The sequence below is a fragment of the Catharus ustulatus genome, chromosome 11 (genome assembly GCF_009819885.2).
Source record: "Catharus ustulatus isolate bCatUst1 chromosome 11, bCatUst1.pri.v2, whole genome shotgun sequence".
Classification (NCBI taxonomy): domain Eukaryota; kingdom Metazoa; phylum Chordata; class Aves; order Passeriformes; family Turdidae; genus Catharus; species Catharus ustulatus.
In genome coordinates this window covers 12,630,780-12,656,327 of record NC_046231.1, presented here as the reverse complement: position 1 = coordinate 12,656,327, position 25,548 = coordinate 12,630,780, and the positions used below count along the sequence as shown (strand labels likewise).

At 40.0% G+C, this 25,548-nt stretch overlaps 1 protein-coding gene across 1 annotated transcript; it reads right to left on the bottom strand.

The window, feature by feature from the left end:
* Positions 1–231: 231 nt before the first annotated feature.
* On the bottom strand, positions 232–18,348 carry PLA2G15 (phospholipase A2 group XV). Its single transcript, XM_033069890.1, has 6 exons — positions 18,135–18,348; positions 10,655–10,811; positions 9,180–9,298; positions 7,661–7,759; positions 7,031–7,255; positions 232–4,288 (listed from the first exon to the last, which is right to left on the bottom strand). The coding sequence occupies exons 1-6, from the start codon at positions 18,271–18,273 to the stop codon at positions 3,777–3,779; spliced, it is 1,251 nt and encodes a 416-aa protein (XP_032925781.1). The 5' UTR covers positions 18,274–18,348; the 3' UTR covers positions 232–3,776.
* Positions 18,349–25,548: the final 7,200 nt, after the last annotated feature.

Sequence of the window (25,548 nt, the reverse complement as noted above, 5' to 3'; positions counted from 1 at the left end):
TAAGATGCAAGCAAAAAGAAACTGAGTAGTCTCAATCCCACACCTCCATAAATTCAAGAACAATTAACAGTGAACTCCAAATGTACCACGAGGCAGTAGGTGCATTTGGGAGATTAAGCAAGAAGTAATTACTGCGAGTGACATCAGGCATCTTTTTGGAAGAAAAACAGCACCAAGTTTTCATTTCCTCTGAGAGCTGAGACAGCACATTATTCACAACAAGAGACAATCTGTATTAGATCAACTTTATTATATTATCAAATTTGACAATAAAATATTCAAAATCTATTGAACACATTCATACACAAGAACATATAAAATGCCAGGCCTCAGAATATGTTCTGTACAAAATACTGGTTAGTGTAGAGCAGCAAAGTCACTGCCAAACATTCCCTGAATTTAAGAGGGCCTTGAACACACTGTGCTCCAAGAACTACCTTAATACCTAACATTCCTTCCTTTGGTCTGCAAATCCTTTGCAATTATTGCTAGTTATTGAAGCTTTCTGTTTTTATACAGAATCACACAGTGACTCAACCTCTTCAGAAGTACTACAATGACACCTGAAAGCTTCTTCAGCATTTTCTATACATATTGTCAAAAATACGAAACACATTTGGTCCACAAGACTAGTTTCAGTTATTGAAAATATCCTGGAAGAATAAAACCAAGTAAAAATTTTGGAAAGAGACATAATTAATGCTTTAGGTATAACAAAGACACATTAGTGAATTCAGACATTTCAGCTGTGCAGTGTGGCAAAGCACCTGAGTTAATCCTCTTATCAAAGTGCCACATTCTCCTTAATTTTTTTTTTCAGACTTCTGTCCCCACAAGAATCGAGACAGCTCAATGCTGTAACAGTAATGCTCAGTACAGTTCCTGCAGAGGATCTGCTGCAGAGAGCAGCCACTCCCTCACACAGAGTGCAATAATGCATTCACTTCTCAGTGAGAACTGCATCCTAACATGCAAGAAACTGCAAATGAAAGAGCTGATGATCATGTGGTAGAGGGGAAAAAAAAAAAAACAAACCAAAAACACCCCCACACTCTGTGGACATAAAACTACAGCCTGCAGATGCACCACATCCAGTCAAAGAACACCAGAGGTGCTGTGCTGGCTCTCACACAGTACTCAGGACTCAGGTACACACATTTCTTTACAACAGCACAAGATGGCTTTATAGTGACAAACAACAGAACAAATAAAAACACTGAAAAACCTTCAGCTTCCTTTTACCACATGAACTATCACAACTTTAAGGAGACACTCTAGGGCTTGTCTAGTAACAGAAAACTGGTTTAGAAATCTTTAGGTTAAAAGATACAGCCAACCAATCTCAGACACAGTACAAGGTTGTCAAAATTAGAAAATAATAAGTTGTGCTTTTGTCTTCTTTTGGGTCACAAAAAGTGCATTTAAAAAGTACTACAGAAAAACAGAGGAAAAAACATACATTTTTTGAATCACATATTTTAGAGTTTCAAATCACACCAAAAAAAAAAAAAAAAACAAACCCTGCAGCTAAATTCTTCCTACGAGACTGAAAATGCTACTGATTAATGGGCAAGGATCCAAATGAATCTTACAAACATTCTCCAAATCAGGTTAGGAATTGTTTACCTACATTTTTTCTCATTTTTCAGCCCTTGATGTCTATGTTGGTATCCTGCAATACAGCCTCCAGCTCCACTCAATCCAGTGCTTATTAACAGGCATTCTCCTTCAGCAAGAACTACAAATTCTGATTAGCTGTTTTCTGTAATTTATTCCAATAGCCATTTATTCAAAAATTGAGTCAGACCAAGAAAGAGCTTTATCATCTTCAAGCAGTCTTGGAACACAATCCTGAAGCTTATCCAGCTGACAAGCCCTGCACAAAATAGATCATTTGGCTAAAGGGCAATATTTTTTTTTTTCACTTCAACAATTATATTTTACAAAGACTGTGGGCAACTCAGTACTTACTCTGGAACAGTCTAGGCAATATTGCTGCTGGACTGTAGGGTCCTGGGCAACTGAGGACAAGATTAATTATCCATTTTAAAAGCCAGGAAAATGTCTCCACTCCAACATAGGAAAAAAATGCAGAGGGTACATAAAGAAGTTAAAACCTAGCAAGATATTTAGCTAGTTGATGACCCTAGTTCAAATTGTTTTGAATTAACAAGAGATTTCTGAATTAAAACTAAAGCTTTAAAACCACCTCCTGGTTCCATTCTACAACAGCAAGAGTTCAAGCCCATCCACATCTTATTGATATGTTCAAAGGTAGAAAACAATTTAGGCACGCTACCAAAATACTTAAAACTTTGGCCTTTAGACAAATTCAGCTTCCTAAGTGATGAATCCTTAATAGTTTGATGAGTTTCTGAAACTCCTAAAATATTTTTCTTGGAGAACCTAGCATTTTGAAAGCATTCAAAGCTGTGTTTTCAGAAAACTAAGTGCAGTCTAACTGGGTGACTGGTTTTAAAGCAAGCAAGAGAACTTCTGAGTATAACTATTTCTCCAACAGGACTTCTGTAATCAAGGTGGTAAAAATGATGGCCTTTAGGCCAGCACTTGTGTGGAGGTCAGAGTTGAAATTACTATTTTAACATTGAGTAGAACAACACTGTAGGAAATTATAGCATTGCATGTTCAGCAATTTATAGAAACATTTAAGGAACCACATGTCCCAACTTCTTGAAACAGCAAAAATGAAACTTGTCATCTATGGGAAATTACTTTTAGTCCTAAAGCAAAAGATTTCTTTTCAGTGGAATGCAATGTTGATCTAATCACTGCTTAGTCAGGTAACTGGATCAGAGCCAAAGTATTTGACTGAGAACAAGGTTTATACTCCATACAACATTATGCTGGCTTCCACTCCCCACTCCATTTCAGAAATTCATCTTTCTTTTAATACTGCTCACCATCCATTATGTTTTCCACCCAGAAATGCAATTCCATACCTTATAGATTGTTTGCCAGTATTCAATTAGCTTTGATTTATGTGCTACTCCATACTGCCTCAGTTATTACAAGCACCAACCAGTTTAGCTTCATCCCCTCATTGAGAAACAAAGCACAGGCTGAGAATTCCTCAGACTCCAGACTGCATGTGATCATGGACTCTAGAAGTTGATGAGGAAACAATTTTTTTCTTTCTAAAATAACCCAGTAGGGCATCTAATAAAGAAGCTTCAAGTACTTCACACATCCATCTTTTTACCCCCCAGGCTGTTATAAATAAAAGTCTGAATTACAAAAATGGCAGCACAGTTCCAGGCAGTCCTCTTCCCTATTTTACCTAGTAGATATGCACATTTACAAACTAATCCACTGGGAACTGTGGATCAGAATATGCAAGACCCTTTAAAAAGCTTACTGAGTCCACCAAATTGTTAATACCATTCCCTTGGGCATCCAAAATTGGCATATTTCCTAGCCTCCCATTCCAAACCTGAAAAGACCACACAAAAGAACTCTGGGATCTATGACTGCATGTGGTATGTGCAAGGGGCTGCACAATCTCCAAATGAAAGTCTGTATGACCATTGGACACAACACCAGAGGCACCAAAATGCATATTGTGAAACTACCATGAAGCATCATAAACACAAATCAGAAACAAATGATCATTTAGAACAGAGAGCAACTGGAACACAACCTTTCAAAAAAGCAAAATAAATAATTCAAATATCTAAATAACAAGGGATTAAAAGGCATTTCCCCTTATTTAAGGGAAGGCATCACAGGTGAGGAAAATAACTATCAACACAAGGTTATCACAAACCAAAGAGCAGCTTTTTCACATAGGAGATAGTAGTAGCATTGGACAGCATTTCAATGTGCTCATTTCCTGGAAGCTCAAGCATCACCACTTCCTGTTTTTGCATGTTCACCCACTTTCTACATTGCAAGGCACTCTGTAAGTTCACTGTACCATCCCCATCACTGTAGAAAATCTTGGGTTCTCTGTCAGGGAAGCTTTCATAATGGAAAGAATCGGGGGTTTCCACACCAGTGCCGTAGAGGCAGTGGATGCGCACCCCGGGCGGGGTCATTTGGTACACCAGGGGCTCTGTGTCCTGCCTCATCAGCCAGCCATCCTCAAAGTTAATGTCCCTGTAGAACTTCCAGTAATCCTGGAGTGTGTAGTTAGCTGTGGGTGTGCTTATGAAGACCTTGTCTGGAGGCCACGTATAGTTGTAGGGGAGCATCCAATTCGTGGAAACTGCTGATCTCTGCTGGTCCCTGATCTTGAGTGAACTGATAACAGGGATTCTGTTGTTGTCACCTTAGGGAAAAAAGTGGAATTTCATTATCCATAAAGCATGACATCAATCTCAATCAGCAGCAATTACTAGCACTCATGGTGATAACGTGTGTAACAAGTTTGTTCCTCTGGCTTACAGTGACAATTTGAAAAGTTTTTCGTCATTTATGATTGTCTTGTAAATTGACTTCTAATAACTTCCAAAATTTAAATATGAGTTGATGGAATGACTGAAATAAGTGGCTTAAACTAACACATGACTAAATGAAAATTTATATGCACCTTTCTGCATATTTTAACAATTGTTCTTCCATCTTCACAAAACCAACAGCTGCTTAATAAACACAATGATCACTTAAAAAAAAAAAGAACAACAACAAAAGCCTGAACCACACAGGAGTTTATATTCCCTGTTTGCTTTCATTATCACAGGGGCTGTCACACATAAATTCTTTTGTCAGTTGAACTTTAAATTTTATTTTCCATTGTCAGATCCAGGTGATTACAGCATGTAATGGTCAACCATGCCATAAAAATTGAAATGCTGCAACTGAAACCTGTTCCTGAAAAATATACTCTGGTGCTATTTCAATTCCATGGGGTGGCACTATTGCTTCAGCAAGAAGACACAAAGCACAGTAATGCTATTTTAGGAGGACTATATGGAGACATTGCTAGTGTGAAACAATAAAGAAAACTCAATTGCACAGCAAGAATCACAAAGGCCCTGAAAAATGGGTCTTGTGATACTGTGTGGTGTAACCAGCTCACTGTGCACTCTCACCATTAAGCTATTGAACACTGCTGGGCAGTTTTCACAGCAAAGAAAGTTCTGAACTGAACAATGAAAGGAATGTGTGCAAGATTTATTTCCAGTAGAATAACCAAACACAGAACATGACTATCCCAGCCTTCTCTTAAAGAAGTGTTACAAAGTGCTTCTCAAATCCTTTACTTTTCTCATAAGTGAAGAAGTACAGAATGGCCAACACCACATTTAAGCCAGCAGACACATCAGTCACAACAAAACATTAGGTGTAAGGAAGACACTGCTAACATTTCAACACATTAAAAATGTAAACAAACCACTGTGAGCTTTGTGTCTTTGCACACTGTACTGGGACCCACCAAAGCTCATGTACAAGTAGCAGAAAGTATCACAGAAATCTCCAGAAGACAATTCCACCCCTGTACTGTTTACCACTTCGATAACACAGCTGTGGATCCGACATGAAGTTCCTGCCATCACATATTATAAACAGGAATGGGAGCAGAAAGAACGCATCCATAGAATGCCTTGTCTTTCCTGCTGAAATGCAGTATTTTTCTTCAAAGCAACAATTCTTCAGCATACTAACCCTGATAACTTTAGAAACTGCTAAATAGACTAATGCAGTCCAAGGGCTGATGGTGGTGCTTTACTAGATATTTGAGACAGAAGCAGCCTAAAACTGTACATTCTGATATTATGTTTGCCCATGTAACTTTCCCACATGATTCTTATATTTCTGCTCAAAAACATGCAAGTTTAGTACAACAGATAGACAGATGAAAATATGACTGACTACATTTTAGTAGAAATTTAAGTATTCATGCATTAGTAGAATTAGCCACCTTGCTTGAGGCACGTTATAAAGCATACAAAAGACAAGAAGCACAAAAGTTTAATCCAGAGATATGGGACTATGGAATTTTATATAATTGTGTCATTTTATGAGGGTGATATTAACACTGTTCATGTCTTGCCACTTCTGCAGCAAGCAAATATGTCAGACAAAGCCTGTGGGAAATCAATTTATACAGCGGCATTTCAACAGCTTTAACAATATGTAAATTGGATGTTTGTATTAAGTTTTCTTAATTAGTAATGGAGTAGTGCACTACTGTTCAGAATCAAATGCCTTTGCTAAGCAAAGTGTTCTTTGCTCTGTCCATGCATGGCTGGCTCTTGCTGTGTGTTTTGCATTTTGATGAAGTCCAGTTTTTGATGTCAGCTTTGATTAGGAAAAAGATAGTCGATATCCAAAGCTAAGAGGTCAGAAACAAGCTACAAAACCAAACCGGAAACATTGAAAACTAAATGTCAAAGCACATGATTTAATTATGGTATCACATGATGGGCTAAGTTAACATTTTGCATCAGTTATTTTCAGTTACTTAGTGAAGTACATTATGCTGCTTTATTGAATTTTTTTGCTTTTTAGTGTCTGGCATATCCAGTGTGCTAGACCCAAGACCCAATACCCAATACCTCAAAGATATACTTTCCTAATCTGCAGAGTTATAACTTTCACCTGACATTTGCACTGTGAACACCAGCTCCCCACCATCTCTACAAATTTCTTTTAATGTTAACCTCAAGCAGCTGTGTGATCTTTAATCAAAGGAAACTGCTGAATGCCCTGGAGTCCTTGGTAGCTTTGCAATGCTGAACAGAGAGCAATCAGGCTGGTGGTAGAAAGGACAGAAAGAGAAGGCACCAGGCCAAACAGCAGACAACACAACAATCTGCTACAAAGAGGTCAGGAGAGGTCAAGAAGGGAGAAAGCTCCTGGTTACAGGATGTGAGAAATCTCAGTCCACCCCCACAAATATGAAAGACAACAGTGGGGTTGCAAGGCTTGAAACACGAAGCTGTCACCACTTACAAAAAGTATTTTTCCCTTCATGGTACCTTAAACTCTCATCCTGCAGTCTTACAGCAAACAGCCTCTTTAGCATTGTGAACTACACACAACACAGGCAAAGCTGCAAATTACCTACCTGAAGCCAGCACACGGAGAGTTTTAGCCACTCCTCCCCACGGAGCCCCTAATGACACATAGTCCTTGATGTACTTGTCTTTCCAATCCTGGGGCTGGCGGTTGAGGAAGTAGAGGGTGTACATATTGCCCATACTGTGGGCAATCAGGACAACAGGGCTCCCATATTGCTCATACAGTAACTCTATCATCTTGCGAAGTGCCACAAAATAGTCTTGATTCTCATCTAAAACAGATCACACAGTGATAATTAGTAATTGTGAATGCAGAGCTTTAAAAAAAAAAAGCTTTTAAATAACTGTGTTGAACTGTCTGTGGAATTACTAATGCAGACCTTAAGAATTCCAATATTAAATGGGAGCAGTGGGGGTTTTGTATGTACGTGCTTTGGTGAAATGGGTTTTTTCTATTGTTTTGGTCTGCTTTTAAGTTTTAAGTAGCAAGTTGTTTAAAGAATTACAGAACAACCACAACACTGAGCTTGCATTTGCATCCAGGAGTACACAGGCCCCAAGAACAAAACAAAGTTAAGTTCTTAGATACAATTGTAAAGGATGGGAGAAGAGATTCAATACATTATTTGCTGGCTAGGAGAGTCAAAATTTTGTTAAAGCAACAGTATATTACTTACTTGGTGCCTTTCTCCAGTCATAAGGTGCTCCTCTTACATCTTCATCACGTTTGTAGCCCCAATCTACTAAGCTCTGCACCAACATATAAAAGTAACTTCCTGTAAATATCAGATAAGAGAGAAACACAAGAGTAACAAGGTTAGTGTGAAAAGCAGCTGTCAGACACTACTTCAAAACAAAGTTCCAGAGGCATTATCTCTGACACCACATGTACACTTAAACCTGCAGTTTGCCTTTAACAATCTAGAATGTTGCACACATATAAAACAAAATGAGTTATGCTCACTGTCGGCCAAAATTGAGAGAGTATCACTATTAAAACTTCTTACTAGTTGGCTGACCTCTCAAATATTTTGGCAGCCAACTGCAGTATACAGAAAGTGGACAAATTTTACTCAGCAGAGGAAAATTAACCCTTGAACTGCAACATAATAATTTCTGAGGAGTTTCCATCAGTCATAGCTTTTGTTGATTGCAAATTAATAGCAGGTAGGGTACAGCAGCTGTCCTGGACTTCACCAACATTTATTCTTCGAAAAAAATGCTTATCATGTACCCAGGGCAGAACTCTGGAAACTACCCCAAAACTATTTTTTTGATCTCTGGGGTAGTGAACTATGACTTAAGTTAGTGAATATAAAGCTTTAATAACAAAAAGGGAAACAGTTGCAGACAGCAAGTTGAAAGATGTCACTTATTTCAAGGTTTGATACATAGGATTTAAGTATCACCGGGACTAAATGCATCCAGTAAGTGTCAGAACAGTGCACTGGACAGCAGTCATATTTAAGTTTTGAGCAAGTGGAGAATTCAGTCATAGCCCTGTTGTAGTTATAAGAGTGACCCAGTGCAGATCATGAAGCACATCACTACCCTCAAAGAACACATCCATGTTATGCAGCATGTGAAGATTGGTGCATTACTGACTATTCAATTCCTCCACTCTTCAGCCACAGCAAACAACTCACAAAAGCTTATCAAGCTCAGTGTTTTCTGAAACATGACTTCTACAGAAGTACCAAACAAAAAACCCTGCAAACACATTAATGCAAAAATCTTTTGCAGCACAATTGCTATTACATAGTTATTTTGACACCAGCAAAACGCAAGGAAATACACATTGTGGTACCATATGTCCCAATACAATTAATCCATTCTTAAGGCTAAAGAACATTTTACTCAGAACTTGTGCTTTTATTTCAGTTTTGCTTGTCAAGCTTCTGTCACAGAATTTTTTCTCAACCCACCTCATTTTAAGAAAGTATCTGCCCTCAATATGCCTACTCAGATTTCATCCACCAAACTTAGATTTGATACAACACTAAATAACAACGTGGAACCTTCTTGTCTCAATCTATCAGGCCACACAACAAACAATACAATGCAACGAAAACTCTTAAAAGCCAAGTGAGCTCACAGAACTGTAATTTGAAATCACATTTCAGAAGCTTGTTGCACAAACACAAACTAGAAAAACCCTCCAAGTGACAAAGCACTCCAGACACAGCTTGTACATACCAACGCTCCTTTTACTTGGGTCAAGAAATTCCAAGGAAAAAGTCTGCCCAAATCCTGGGACTCTGACATCCACTCCATCTGGTGGTTCTGTAATCTTACTTGTTCGATTATACACCAGCCTGGGGAGGAGGGGAAGAAAAACAATTAAAAAAAACCCCATGAAACATGTTTTATTGCCACATGACAACTCTCAACTACACTGGGTCTTACACTCTGAGTGCAGTACAAGAACTTTAAGTGCTGTTACTCAGAAGGAGGAAAAGCCCCAGCCCAAGGTGACATGATCAGAGTACTCTCATGGCTAAGAGGTTACACAATGCAAACAATTACTTTAATGCTTTATGTGCAGAATCTAAGACTTTTTGTCTCTGTAAAACTGAGTACATGGAAGTGTAATTGAACTTCATTTTTATAAGCTATTTTGTTTAGTTCTAAATCATTTGGCTTTGCATCAAGCTGCAAACTGGAAAAAACCTATAAAGACCATAGGAATGCGGCAGCAGGACATAAAACACCGATTAAATCAGATATCCAAAATATTAACCCATCTAAAACTAATTAATTTCCATTTAACTGGAAACACTCATACAGCATAAGGGAATACTTCATTTCCTGATTCACAACTGGCACCTCAAGAAACATATTGAGGTATTGAGTGTTGTGAAAATATTTTTTGAATCAACTTAGGATGTGAAGAATCTGGAGCACTGAGTCAGTTTATTTCTTTAATCATCCCTGTTGTCACAGCTGGGGTTTGGTGTGTTTTTAGTACTGTATCAATACAATTGCCATCTCTGAATGCAAGTTTTTGTCCCTAGATGGAGTCTAAGAATCTAAACCGATGCACAAATCTCTTAACAAAAATCTCTGTAACCCATAAGGCACAGGGCCAGACAGAGCAGACTGCTTTACAACAGCTCAGTACATTCACAAAAGAGCAATATGCCAAAACAATAGTTTTTAATTGCACCAGCTAATTATTTCTTGATCCCATACACATATTTATGTTATTTTTATAGGAACACTAATAAGGCAGGCTGAATTATGAAACAGTGTGAAAGCTTTAAATTAGGCAATTTTAAAAACCAAAATATTTCAGGTGGAACTTCCTGTGCATAAGTTTCTGCACATTTCCTCTTGTCCTATTGCTTGGCAAAAAAAAACAGAGCAGAAAACCTCCTCCCTGAGATAAGGCCATCGAAGTGTCTAACAAGTGCTTAAACCTACATTGAGCCACTGGTAGAAGAAAAAGTGGAAGAAACTAAGAGAGCCTCTGCTCCTCATCAGCAATTACAGCTACCTCAGATGCAACAGAGCCACATCTTCAGACCCATCCTGTTAGTCCACCCAGCAGAAATTCCAAGTGATTTCTCTCACTCTCATTTCTTGAATCAGAAAAGGAATTTAAAGGCAGCATTCTGCATGTCAGCCTAAGGAAAGGCTGTAACTGCAAAGAGCAACATTTCTGATCTTACCTGATATTATCAATCCAGCAGTCAATGATGACAGGCAGAAGCAACTCTAGATTCAGCCAGAGTGTAAAATAATTGTCTGTCTTCTTAGAGCAGAGATAGTGCACCACTGATGGCTTATCTAACTTTGCTTCCAACTGATTACCTAAGTCCCCTGGAACTGAAAATATAAAAAGGAGAGAAAGATATAAAATGGAGACAGTTAATTAAAGCATGCAACATTTTATGTTGTAGTATGCACAACTAAACACTGTAGCCTTTGTATACATTATCACTGCATCCAGAGGCACCATCAAGTTTTGTAATTTGAGGAAAAAAAATACTACATAAGAAGAAGGTACTACATATACATTTTCCACTGACAATATTTATAACTTCTCAAAGCTCATTAACTGAAAAACCAACACGTAGAATGAATATGTATGAACAGCTCTTAACTTCAAAGAGCAGGAGAACGTAAGGCCATGGGAATTAAAAAAATTGTCTAGGACATTACCAAACTTATCTGTGTTTGCAATTACAAACTGAATCTTTCTGAAAGAACACTTTTTTCAGAGCATCACAACGGCACAACCTTGTTCTCTTTAAACAGTTGCCTGCAAACTATCAATTTGACATCAGAAACGTAAATAATATAAATGAATCTTTTACTTTTTATCTTCCCTTCATTACATTAGACTGACTTTTAGAACACAAGACATAGTTGGCTAACAATGTTACAATGCAGTTTCTTGTTTTTACATTCAGGTTTTGGCAACAACAGTTTTACTTTTTGTTTCCTTTGGACACCTTACATCAGCAAGGCTTGGAGGAAAGGGTCTTGAGTATTCACACCTTCTTAAGGCATACACTAAATGCCAGTATTCTTTTGACTAAGGTTTATTCTTCATTGTTTTTAAACACTAGATGGAAACAGGAATATTTTCCCAAATTAAAATTAATCTTAACCAAGCACTAACAATTTTCACCATCAAGTTTTTAGAGAAACTTCTCACGTTCTGTCACATTTAGTCTTTTTTCCCTCAAGCACCAGAGAGGCAAAAACTGTATTAGATAAATTTAGAAGCTAAGCACTTCTTAAGGGTTCCCTCCACTCCTGTCAGGTCCACAAAGTCCCCTTTTTAGGGTGTGCTTATCAATGTTTAGTTTTGAAGTTTTTTAATGCAGGTCTACCCATACATTTGTTTCCTCCTATCTCCCAGTAAACTTTGTAATCAAAACAGTTTGAGTTCTATAATACACTGATACTTAGCAATGGTTTAAGGAAAGAGATCTTCTAGCAGAATGCCCAATTTAACCACAAAACCAGATGTGCTTTTAGAAAAAAATTATTGCAGAACTGAAAAAGGCCAAAACTTCAGATAACCACACTCTCACAACCTCCAACCACTGCAGGTTATGTCCCACCACGAGATGTACCTCAGGATTTCTTTATTAACTAGCTCTACTTTCTCATTAGGTTTTTAGGGGCTTTATTTTTGTCACCTTAAGTGAAACGTTAAAGGACCCAGTAGCTGACCATGGTTTGTTTTAGGTCATATTTCAAGGACTCTGATATACTGGAAAGCATAGTAAGGGAGATTACAGCATTGCATCACACCCTAGAAAGAGTTTACTGAAGTTCAGTCTTGTAACCTCACAAAATCCTACTTGGTAATTGCCTAGAAAACTAAGGCAACAACTTGTTCCAGTCTCGTGCTTCTGCTGTATCAGTGCTTTTAATTGGAAAAGGAACAGAACGTAATTCTATTTATATCAATCTTTCATGACTGGCCAGTTTCAGCAGCAGACCTGCCAAGGACAGAACAGGTTGATTTTGTCTTCAGTTTCAATACAAAACAAAGAAGAGTGACATTCTGTTCTAGGCTAGAATCTCACTTCCTCGGGTAAAAATAAAATTCTTCCAGCAAAGAAACCCTTCAAAGACTTGGACAAACACCTGGGGTATTAGAATTTGGAGAACTTGCTGAGGTTTCCAAACTGCACTCAACCAATCACAAGCATCCTGCTCAGAGTAGGGAAAACTCACAGCTGCAGAAGTTTCAGATTATAGCCAAGATATCAACAAAAGCACTGAGAGCAGGACACTGTACAAAGTCTCACTTGGACTTAATGGAATGATCTTAGATTAAATGCAACTTTCATTTAGTTAAGATATCTTCAAGTTTCTGGAGGATAGAGGCTGTGCTCCTGCATCCAATTCAGGACACAAGATGAGAAACATGACATACTGATTTTTACTGAAGGGATGATAAGAGACAAGATGAAAAATGGCATTTTTTTCAATTCTAAACAAAAGAAAAGGGACAAGTTCTACTTATGCAAAGATAAATAGTTTAAAAATAAATTCTCATTTACAAGTATGATTCCTGTTTGTTTGTAAAGCAGGGATTAACAAAAACGTCTTTGTCATGTTTACATATCCATACTAACAGCAAAGCTACTAAATGCTATCATTCACACCTTGGGGCTTTTTTATTTTCTAAAGTGTACTCTGCAAACTGAAGATGGTTCATGATGAACCTATAGGAAACAAAACACAAATTTTGGCTTTTGAGATAGAAAAAAAGCATGCAAGATCTTCAGTCCTCAACCCACCCAGTTTAACAGTGTTAATGATTTACATTTCAGCTGGAGAACTACTTAGTGGTTTTTTTTTATAAGTAACAGGTTAAAAAATACCTCATTGAAGATTAATTCTGTAGGTTAAGGACATAGCTTTCCAAATTTTCTATGGTAGAATTTGAAAGCGGTAGAAAAACATCTTTCCCTTTGCTTTCAGACCATACCAAAAATATACCTGCAGGCAGAATAACCTGAATGCAATTTTTCTCCTCATCCTCTTATTTACTAATACCTGCTGTTTCTAAGTCTTTTTGCTGGAAATATTCAAGAGAGTTCTTACTTTTTAAAGCCTGCAGATTGAGCCTAAAATAACTTGTTTGTGAAGTTCTGCAAAATACATCAGCACTAGTTAGGACCGGATGTCCAAGACAAGATCTTCAGCAGTGCCCTGCTTCCCTAATTTGCAGCTGTGTAATTCCTCTGTTGATTTCAGAACTGCAACATTTGGAAGAATCAGATTTCTTATTCAGCAGAAAAAGTTTCCATAAGATTTTGTGTTCTATCAGTTCTAGTACAGCCTCCTTTTTCACAAAGACACTAATCCCAACAAAACTCACTCTAATACATCAACAAGCCAAACTCACTTCCAATATTTATAGTAGCCTTGGCTAATTTTTTGGTCTCATGTGCCTTGATAAAACTAGTAGATCTCCCTCTGGGATGTGTTTTTATATGACTAAACTGTATGGAAAAGCACATTTAGAAACATCATTAGAGTTTAAGAGAGGTAACAGACCGTGAATTGCAGCAATTAGCATTAGGATACCTTCCTGCTCCTGCTTATCACTATCGTTAAGTCTTAATGACAGATTCACAGTTCCCACCAAGAGACAATAAGCAGATTGCATCCTAAAAGTGACTTGCCTTAAGACTTCTCAGATTAAAAAAAAAAAAAAAAAAAAATCATTCAACAAGTGTCCAATGAGGATCCTAAGAATAAAAAAAGTACCTACTTATTAACAGGGTGGGAAGCCAACATATTTTTTATATGGGGAGAAAGAAAAAAAAGAGGTTGGTACTTTTTTACTGCTTTTATCTGAAATGCAAATGCCTTTGGGTATTTATCAACTATTGTAACTTTTTAACCAGTATTATTTCCTCAAATAACTGTTGTCTTTTTGGTTCTATAAATTAGTCTTCCTTCAAAATGAACCAATTTTCCAGGAAAACTAATTTTAAATTCTGACTCCAGGCCTCTGAGAAGAATGTCTTAAAGTAGTTCATAGACTCCCTGGACTGCCACAGAAAAAGCCTTGCTTAAAATTAGGAACAAGAAAGCAAACAACGTCTCACATGATACTTCCAGATACCTTGGATCACATGAGGCATAAACATTTAAATCACTCCTGACATCTAGCCAGCTGACCATACAAACATACACAGCTCAATAGCAGTCAGCAGGAATTCACAGGCAAAGCTCTTTTGCATGTAAATCAATCATTAACAAACTTCATTTGGGTGTCTTTCTAGAAAACTTTAGCCAAGTACCTAACAAATTGTTTGCAGAAGGTATCAGAACATTGATATAGTTATTGTGTTGAGTCAGCTCTAAAAGGTAAAGAGTTCAGTGCATCTGACACTGATCTTATAAGGATGTGCTATCAGCTCCAAAAGTGTCTAAGACACAAGACAGAATGCAGTGATTATCGATGGACTACATGAGAGAATGAAGGAGGAAGAACAGCCACAAAAACTACTGACATGAGCATTAAAGACAAGCCTATTGAACATCAACAGACTGATAAGAGTAAAAAATTATAGTTCATCTAAATATAAAGCAGATATGCAGAAATAAATGCAGACTATATAATAGATATTTTAGTAGAACAGAAGCATTCAGTGGATTATTTTGGTTGTTAAAGGAGAGTCTTCTGTATGATTATATCATCCTGGCCAAATTTAACACATTTTTAAAAAGGCATAAAAGCAAGTCAGCATCATAATTAGTCTCCTTTTCCCCCAAAACTTTTGGGAAAGGAATCTGAGCCAATCACCTAAAGTTTAATGAGCACTGTGCTTTATATCAGGCTTTCAAGCAGGCTCTGCAAGTAAGGTTTTGCCTTTCACCAGTTCCTTCTTATTCTGATATCACTATTACATGAATACACCTCAAATGCTTTTTTATTTAAATCTCAGAAAACTGAGGAATTGCACTGCAGTATTTTGCTGTCAGTTACTGGCAATTTGGTCCCTGGTGATGCTCCCTTGGTATGAATGAACATGAGCTCCAGGTATGTACCTCCTGCTACTAAGGCACCTTGAACATGCACACACCAGATTAAAAACCAACTTAATCCAAGTGGTGTGGTGCCACTCTCCATGTTCTTCGTGCCAGCTCCTCTATTAAAGTAATCCAAAATTAATCACTTCTTCCTCACCAGTTTATTTCCTCATGCTTCAGCAAGACAAAGGACTCCACAAAGTGGCCAACAAAGAGGTACAAGGAAAGCTGGGTGAGCACAGCTGTTCCACAGAATCACCTTTCACCTGAGCCAGTCGGGGACTCTCCAAATCTAAGAGCTGTTGCCATTACAACTATGGCCAAGAGCTACAAGGGTATATTCATGCAGCTGTTTTCAGATGTGAGATTCAGCAAGGCAGCAGTTTTGTCAGTACCTGGGCAGCAGAACAGAAGTTACCCATAAATAAGCAACACTCTATATTTTGCAAGATTCTGCTCTAGTTCCCCCTCTGTTAATTGGGTAAGTGCATAGTACAGCTGCAAAGCAGGGTCATTACACAAAAAGCTTGAGAGCAAGCTACACTGAGTCTCGTGACCATCCCTCATCCAAAACATTTCTGAAGTGATCACTGTGTTGACAACATTCCTTTAAACAGCACTTCTTTCTTTATTCCTTCAGCTCAGGTGGCCAACTCGCCATGCACAGAGTACGAGCAAACTGAATCCCCCTTTCTGCTAAGATCAAGGGTGAGTGTTTTGATCCTGAGAACCTGCAAGATAAAAATTTATTTTAAAACTGAATTTATATAAGAAATTAGAAGTCTAGAGATGCCAGTCTGATAAATCAGGAGGATTAACTCTGTATTCCCACCTGGTGTAGGCTCCAAATTCATCTCAAGCTTGTATAGGCTTGTATAATGCAGCCTTACACCTCTAAATCTCTTCCATTTGTGTATCCAGCCGATGTGGGTTTTTCTCCCTTCCCCCAAACACCTGTGATAAGCCAGCACTTAGAATGCTTCCCTAAATGATTCTTCTAAGCCCTTCCATCATCCTCATCACAGTCATTCCTAAAAAAAGCTTATTTTAACATGTGACATATGCAAGAAAGATGAGGGCTGGGCAGCAAAAAATCCAGCAAATTTTAAAATGTAGAGACAGACTAGAACACTAAGAGATGCAAGTCCTGCATCATTTGCTGAAAATTCACTGTAATAGCAAGAAAGTCTGTTGTAAAGCACTTGGGATGAACGTGTGCTCAGCTACACAGTATTTACCAGAATGTCTCAAGGAAATGTAGGTCAACCACAGTTCTTAAAACCATCCTTAGGGAATATATATACTTACAGTAGCTCCATCAGTAGTAAATCCACACTTCCACAATCAGTAACTCTTTCTCTCAAGTGCTTTTAAACCTTTGATTCCTTCCCAGACAGAGTTCAATATTGGATCAGCAACTAAAATATCTCTGCCATTTAGAAGCTTGCACTGGAGCAAGTGCCAAGGCCTATTTCTACATCCCAGCACCACAGAGTGGAAAGATGGCATAAAAGATTGTTTCTAGCCTTCCCAGACAGAATTCAAAGAATTTTTCCTGTTTCAACTCCTGCCTCTTGGGACATCCTTCTGCAGTTTCTACTTCCAAACCCACAGCCTATCAGTCAGTTCCACAGCCTTTTAGGAACTGTGGCTTTGTACACACTGTTCCCTGAGATAACAAGAACATTTTTTAAATATTGCTTTAGAGTTTGCACTTCTAAGTGAGAAGTTTGTAACAGTAGTAACAAAGTCACCATCAGAGCCTAAATTATTATGAAGGAATGGAGCTTGAATCGAACAACATACTACTGTTAATCCTTTTCCTTGTATTCTCCCCATCTTTTTAGTTTTTCTTCCCCTGTGACCAGCAAGGTTAATCAATAACAAGAACCTGCAGCATGCTGAATACATTCACAGGACTGGCTACTGACATTACTGTCACCAAATGCACTTGCTGTCTCGGTATGCTTAAGAATTACAGTTCCAGTAGACAAGTTATTAAACACTTAAAATTTATTCATGTCTTCTTGACAATGGATACAAAAAGCAACTAACAAATATTACTTATTTACTATTATATGAATATTACCTGCATATTCATTACAAACTTGTGTTAATAGGTGAAACCACATGCCAATAACAAATACTTGTTCTTCATGTTATATGATGAAATAAGCCTTTTTTTAAATTTTGTAATTTAACTGCTGGAACACCCAATCACTCCTCTTTCCACATCTGATTCCAACCGCTTCCACGAAAGGTTCATAGAGCGGAAAGGCTTAAGCAGGGATGCTCTGGGGTTACTTAATGATCTCGAAGCATATTAAAGCGAGCCTTGTCTGTCCCCCACCCGCTGCCAGGCCAAGGCAGCCCCGGCCTGGAGCTCCGGCCGCCGGGCCAGGCCGAGTTTTCAGCGCAGCTGCGGAGCCGCGGCTCGGTGCGGGCTGTGCGGCCCCCGGTGCCCGCGGAGCCCGGGCACTGCCGGCGGCGGGCGGAGCGCGCTCCCGCGGCCGTGCCGAGCCCGCAGCGCCCCGGGCCCCCCGCGCCGCCCCGCCGGGGGTGGGTAACGGGGCCGGCGGGCTCAGCTCAGCTCAGCCCGGCCCCGCAGCGCCCGCCCCGCCGCCCCCCGGCTCTTACCCAGCACCACGGGCGGCCCCGCGGGCCGGCGGCGCAGCGCGCTCCCGCCGCCGGGGCACAGCAGCAGCAGTAGCAGGAGGCTGAGAAAGGAGCTCCGTCCGGAGCACGGGAGGAGCCTGGCGACAGCCGGCAGGAACATCGCCCCTGCGCATAACCCCGGGGCCGAGAGCCACCACCGCTGCGCCGGGGCTGCCGCGGCCCGGCCGGAGTGCGGCCCCGCTGCCCGGCACGGCCAGAAAAGGGCCCGCCCGCCCCGCCGGGCCCGCCCCCGCCGCGTCACCGGCAGCGCCTGGGCGGCCGCCGCTCGGGCCCGGCTGGGGCGGCTCTGTCTCTGCTGAAAGCCCTGTCAGTGCGGGAGGTCGATCCGTGCCGAGAGCCCTGCCAGTCAGGGAGCTCCATCCCTGCCGAAAGCCCTGTCAGTGAGGGAGCTCCATCCCCATGGAAAGCCCTATCAGTGAGGGAGCTCCATCCCTGCCGAAAGCCCTGTCAGTGTGGGAGCTCGATCCCATGGAAAGCCTTGACAATGAAGGAGCTCCATCCCCATGGAAAGCCCTGTCAGTGAGGGAGCTCCATCCCCATGGAAAGCCCTGTCAGTGAGGGAGTTCGATCCCATGGAAAGCCCTGTCAGGATGGACACTCGATCCCATGGAAAGCCCTGTCAGGGTGGGAGCTCCATCCCATGGAAAGCCCTGTCAGGGTGGGAGTGGGAGTTCGATCCCATGGAAAACCCTGTCAGTGTGGGAGCTCCATCCCCATGGAAAGCCCTGCCAGTGTGGGCGCTGATCCCATGGAAAGCCCTGTCAGTGTGGGCACTGATCCCATGGAAAGCCCTGCCAGTGAGGGAGCTCCATCCCATGGAAAGCCCTGCCAGTGAGGGAGCTCCATCCCCATGGAAAGCCCTGTCAGTGAGGGAGCTCCATCCCATGGAAAGCCCTGTCAGTGAGGGAGCTCCATCCCCATGGAAAGCCCTGTCAGTGAGGGAGCTCCATCCCATGGAAAGCCCTATCAGTGAGGGAGCTCCATCCCATGGAAAGCCCTGTCAGGGTGGGCACTGATCCCATGGAAAGCCCTGTCAGTGAGGGAGCTCCATCCCATGGAAAGCCCTGTCAGTGAGGGAGTTCGATCCCATGGAAAACCCTGCCAATGAGGCGGCCCCGGCCCAGGCACAGCAGCTGCCCGGACAGGTGGGGAGGGACAGCTGTCCCCGTTCTGCTGGGGCCGGCACGACGCTCTAAGGACGTGCTGAGTGAGAGAGTGTTTTTCTGTCATTATTACATCTACAGTTGTGTGGTCATGAAAAATTCTAACAGCGAAAAAATGGGCCTTTGCTGCAAAACAGGTCTAAAAATAAGTAGCGCATAAGAGGCGTGGTCAGAATCATTGAAAGGAAAGCCAAATGAAGTGCTGGGAATTTTAGTGTTACACGGTCAAAGGACTGGCATCTGATAGAGAAGCTCATGGGCATACCTGCACTTCAGGCAACACCCAAGTAACATGACAGCTAATTGGTACGGAGGATCCCTGAGATCAGGTGTTTGGCAATAGTGAGAGGAAAAAAAAATCATTAGACCTTTATACATGTAATGCGAACGGCAGTCCTGTAATTACAGTAATGTGGAACCAGAAGTGTTATAAGCCTTCGTGCTTCAGCAGTACCAGTTAGTAGGGGCTACGTGCTCTGTTTGGTGTACAGGTCATTTGGTGTGTGTCTGCCTACGGAGAGGAACAAGGAAGAGTATCCACAGAGGCAGAAATTAAACAGAAATGGTACTTGGAACGACTGTAATCACAGTTCTTGATCAGCAATGATTGTGCTGATGGGCTGGACAAGTTTTCCTTGATTCAGTCATATATCTATTCCTGCTGTGGAAACACACTTTCTGAGCCAGATGTTAGCAATTCATGCTCAGGATAAAACGATTTCTGAAGAGGTTATTTTGCAACAGGAGCACTGCACTATCTACTTCACAGCTTCCTACATCCCCCACTGGGTCTGCTCATTTTCAGGAATATTCCTACCTTGGGTGGTTAATACACGAGCATGAACAATATCACAAGTGAAGATGTGAATGAAAGACAAGTAGAACTTCTGGCCTCACTGAATTCAGTATTCAACAACTTCTGTTATTCCTGAAGAGTGATCTGTGTGAGAGATTGTGTGTGAAGGCAAAATGTTGCATTAGATACACAGCCTGCTGAGGGCAGTTTAGAAAAATTGTGTGGTCTAGGCATTGACATGGAAGGAGAAGGATATATCTTCCTCCTTAAGTAAGAGAAGAAAAAGCAACAAATCATTCAGGGAAGGTGAGGTCTAAATCTAGACTTGCCTTTTTCTAGGCTGCAGCCACACCTTGTGTGTTTACAGCCAACAAACCCAAAGACAGGTGCTTAGTCACCATGCAAGTGTTGACATGAAATGACCTCCTACTAAAACAATCTGCAGGGTGTGCAAGTACGACTGACTAAAGCTGATTGCAACAGGGAACCTAGTGTACGAATTAAAAGTTACAAAATGCAGCAAAAGACCTCATGGGAGAGTAAAACAATATTTAAAAGAATGACTGTGTCTGAAATCAGTTTTCTCTCATACTCAAAAGACCCAGAATGCACATGTCCAAATAGCCTGGCTGGGATCACTTGTGCTATGACATGAGGCTCAAGGAATGACACCTGTCAAGTCCTTTTCATCTTGTGGGTTCCCTTGGATGGCATCAAAGCGTCATCTTAGGACAGATTTTCTGTGCCTGGCTGTAGGCCTCTAAGAGCACAGGCCTTTAGGGCTCCATGTACACTTTGCTTTTGTCAGCATTTACAAGTGCTCTTAGTGCTTATCACATATGTTTCACTTCTGTGATCATTTCCTCCTTGATTCTACTCTGGATGTCTTCAAATCAATCAATATTTCTTCTACAAATCTCTGTGCTGTTTTGGCTGCTGGGAATGTCTCCACACTTCACTAAAATACTGTCCATCTAATTCTGTCCCAGGAAAAGCTTTCTAAGCACGTAACAGTTATTCCTGCTAGCCCAGGCTCTTCAGATAACAGTCTTTCAGCTGATGAATCAAGCAGCATTTGTTAGTTATTTCTTTTATGGTCTCCTTTTGTGAGATCAGAGCCATTTGCATTTAAACACAAAGTGTATTAAGCTCTTTGCCTTTGTAAGGTTTAAATATGCACAGCAAATTTCTGTTTTCAGACTGAGTGCTTGGTCCTATTGTCACTCACACCAACAAACCCAGGAACCTGGACACACGACATTGCTTTCCAGGCGACGATACCCTGCTATTAATTGAGTCAGTGTCATTATTTCCAAGGGCTGCTTTGTTAGAAGTGCAATCCAGCTCTTTCTCCACAGAGAATGATTTGACAGCAGGCCATTTGTAGATTAACAGCATTTCAGGAACATGACCTGTTGCAGCCACACAGAAATCTACCAGGCATCCAAGGCAGATTCAAAGAATAACAGAACCAACTACACATCTGAACTGCCAGGAAAATGCCAGCCAGCTCATTATTTTATGGAATACATTCTATAAACTGCTCCTTTCACATGTTTCATATCCGAAGTTGGCTAGAAATGGAAAATGAAATTGTTACAGTTAAACTACTGATAAAAGGAGAACTGCATCTTTTTCACTTATGTATGAAGTGGGAAAAAAAATCGTTATCTGTACTTCAGAGGCCAGTTTGTTATCACTGTAGGGGTTTTTTTATGTGCATAATCTATTTTCTAAGAAAATATTCTTTACTTCTTCCGAAAAACCCACACCATAGAAATAAATTATATCAAGTGCCAGCAACTACAGTGTCAGTAGCATTATCTTTGTTTAAGACTCTTTGAGGGATTGCACTGGCAACATGACAAAAACCATGAATTGGATATGAGTTTGCATGCTGGTTATTTAAAAGAAACAATCCTTTCCAGAAATCTACTGTTTGCTTAAATGTCTTTTATTTGATTGAACAGAATTCTCTGTTTGCCTCTGATCCTTGCTATTGAAGTGGTGTTTGTGTTGGCTCAAACACCCTCAAACACGATTGTCCTGGGTTACACACACGAGTAGAAGACAGCCAGTTTCAAAGAAAGATGTGAAGACAACCAAAAGTGTTGTGACAAATCGACTCTGTCCTTGCACCTCAGCGCAGTAGCACAGTCCCAGGACACAACCTGACATGCATTTGAACCAGGGCTGCAAAGACATTTCTTCCTTTCATTTCTCCTTCTTCCTCAGTGCTTCACATCCACTTCCATATTGTTCCCCATGGTGCTGCTCTGTAGCATAAGGACATTAAATAAAACCTGTGTTCCTCATTGTCTTTCAGGCTAAATTTGGTTACAGTGTCAAACAGGGACTGGAAAAAGGGGAAGAGGGCAATTGGGTGGTGGGAGTACTGAAATGCAGGTTTACATAACCATCAACCCACAAACTCAGAGCCAAGGTAGGATAACCACAACAGATTAGCAGTTACTGTCATCTCTCCTATCTTCAAACCTTTAATCCATATAATAGAGATCATATTACTCTTTTGGATAATGTTTTGCTAAAGCAAATCAATTTGTCCTTCTGTGTAATAGTAAATTGTGAGGATTTAATTACTAACTCTCGGAATTTCAGAATTCCTGCTCAAAGAGAAATTTGTTAGAATCTGGGAGTAAAAACTTTTTAGCAAGAATGCTCAGACTTAACTAGTGAGACTTTTAACTCAAGATTTATTCAGAATTAGTATTCTGGGTTAGACCACTGAAGAATTTTGAAATTGGAGCTAGGCAATATATGGAATTTAAGAAAAAAAATAAGAAGTGGTATGGGAAGATAAAATGGGCAGATACAATTTTGTGTAGGATGAATATATGAGTAAAAGTGTTGAAAATATGATCCATGTTGTGATGAAAACTGAGTAGGTTGAACCCTCAGGGACAGTTTATGTCTTGCACAAGTTCCCACAAAGTACAACAACTTCCCAGCACATTGCGAGAGTGCTAGAACCTTTTGCTCTGCAGAGAAACTTGGGCCCTCTGAGGCAGAAAGCTGACAAGGTGGTTTAATCTGCAGACAAGGTATTTTTTTCTGTGAAGGAGAGATTTGGAGAAGCAGCAGAATTCGGTGTGCTGTCACTGTAAGGCTTAACAAGTCTTACAAAGCTGAGTGTGGTTAGAGAGGGCACAGTGACACGAGTCAAGCAGCAGCATTTCAGGATTCTAGTCCACATATAATGAAAAGGCAAGAGCCCATGTTTAATAAGCAGCTTCATCCAGTGGCACACCTGTTTGGTATCCCAGCTGGACAGGGAAATAGAAGGTTTAGGAAATCTGCTAGCTCTGAGCTACTTCTGAAGAGACACAAAGCTGCTACTACTGAATGTGACAGATTAGTGACAAAAGTGAATCCATCTCTGGAAACACAAGTGTGTCCAGAAGAACTGAAACTGGTATCAGTAATTTAGTCATGTATCAATGGGGATGTTGGTCTTTGTCTGATCTCCCTGAGGTTTCACTCACTCATTTTCAGTGCTAAATTTTTCCTATGCTGAGGGATGGAAAATCATCTGACCCTGATCACATATGTTGAGAGACTTCCCTTCAGCCTGTGAGAAACAATCTGAGAGTTCCTCTTTAGCTGATGTACTAAAAAATGAGAGTTTTCCTGAGTTTAAAGGATATGCAAAGATTTTTTTAAATTTTATTTATGTCTCTGGCTCTGAAATGTGTATGTAATTCCACTAAATGACGCATCTGTAAAGCAAATGTCAACTTAGATATGAAGATGTAATGTCTGTAGACAGGTCATTTATTTTCTATCCTTTAAATCCAGATTACCACATTAAAAACTAGGTATGAATAGGAAAACTGACTACACTTAAGAACCAAATTGGAGCCCCATTTTACCAAAGTTTCTTGACTAACATTAAAAACAAACAAAATTAACAAGATTAACAAAATTAATTGTTAAGATCTGAATTTTGTCTGCCACTGAATGTAAAAAGAAATGCCTGATCTGATGTTCTGCTGCTACCACGTTCTAAAGCAAGGGATTGATAGGCTACAAATGCACAGGCACTTACTGTTCCTTCCTTTGGGCAGATTAAGTTAAAAAGTATTGCTTGATGATTCCTGTAAGGACACGGTTCCCTTCTAAACTGAGGGACACAAGCAGTTGGGAACAGTTAATCATGGGGAAATGCCTGAATCAGCAGCATCATGAGTAGCATTGTGTGAGGCTCTGTCAAACATGTCAGTGCAAAAATACAGTTACAGGGAAATTAAGGTTGGAAGGGACTTTTGAAGGTCATTGTTTTAATCCTCATGTTCAAATCATAGCTATGATCAAATTTGGATCAATAAATTATTTTTGATAGTTCTGTTGGGCAGTAAGTGAACATATATAAAGTAAAAATTCTAATAAAATTTCACCATTTTCTTTAACACATTCTTGGTAATAACACTGAATAAAGGACGTTTTAAACATGTGGCAGTGAACTGACCTGTCGTATTTTAACCTACATAGTGATACTTTAGAGACACTTGTGGACACATTAGAAAGGAGAAGCTTCTCAAAGGCTATCTGGGCATCGTACTTTGAGAAGATTGATTTATTGGATTTTTTTTTTTTATTAGTATGCTAAAGACAGGCTGAGGTGTTGTAAATATTGTTACCATGCTACACTGACAATAGACTAACACTCATAAGAATTTCTTCATGGTATGGTGAAATTAATTTGGCTATCAGTGCTTGGCAGTTGAATGTGAAGTTGCTCAGATTACAAGCCAAAGAAGCAGTAAAAAATGGGTGCTGCTATCATGTGACATGAAAACAAATTTTCTGCTGAAAGCAAGAAATACATGAGTGTTCCTGTAAAAGGTTATACCTTTATGAGGCAATTTCAACTCTTCTACCTGGACCTCATTCTAACCTAACTTGTGAAAATGGTTCTGCTCTGTTTGTGTGCTGCAAAGATGCATTGATTAGCTGCAGAAAGCAGTTCTCTCAAAGCTGCTCTCTTCCTCTGTTTTATTGGACATTTCCTCATTTTGGGAATCTGCTAGACAGAACTGATATTTTTCTTTAGTGTTTCTGTTCTTTATAAATGTGTGGGTAAAATCTGGTTTTATATCCTTAACAGTTGTCTTCTTGATATGTGTATAAACTTTTATGGAAGTCATAATTACCTGATGACAGCAACCTAGCAAATCTCTTAAATTATAAATTGAACCTCACACTGTTCAAAACCTCAACCAGAGGACTAGAACATATATAAAGTTTGTGACTGGATCTGTGATTTGTTATGCCAAGGGGGATCTCTAGCAATTTGATCAATGGATACTCATCAGCAGTGTCTACCAAGAGTCTTAGCCATGTTTTCAATACTGTTGTCTTTTTTTCACTCGCTAACAGATCCCAGAATGTGCCAAAA

Coding starts and splice junctions, on each gene's coding strand:
- PLA2G15 (XM_033069890.1), bottom strand. CDS start 18,273: ATGTTCCTGCCGGCTGTCGCCAGGCTCCTCCCGTGCTCCGGACGGAGC. Junction 10,812..18,134: donor GGGGCCGCCCGTGGTGCTGG/GTAAGAGCCGGG, acceptor TTATATTTTCAG/TTCCAGGGGACTTAGGTAAT. Junction 7,760..9,179: donor CCCAAGTAAAAGGAGCGTTG/GTATGTACAAGC, acceptor TGATATTTACAG/GAAGTTACTTTTATATGTTG.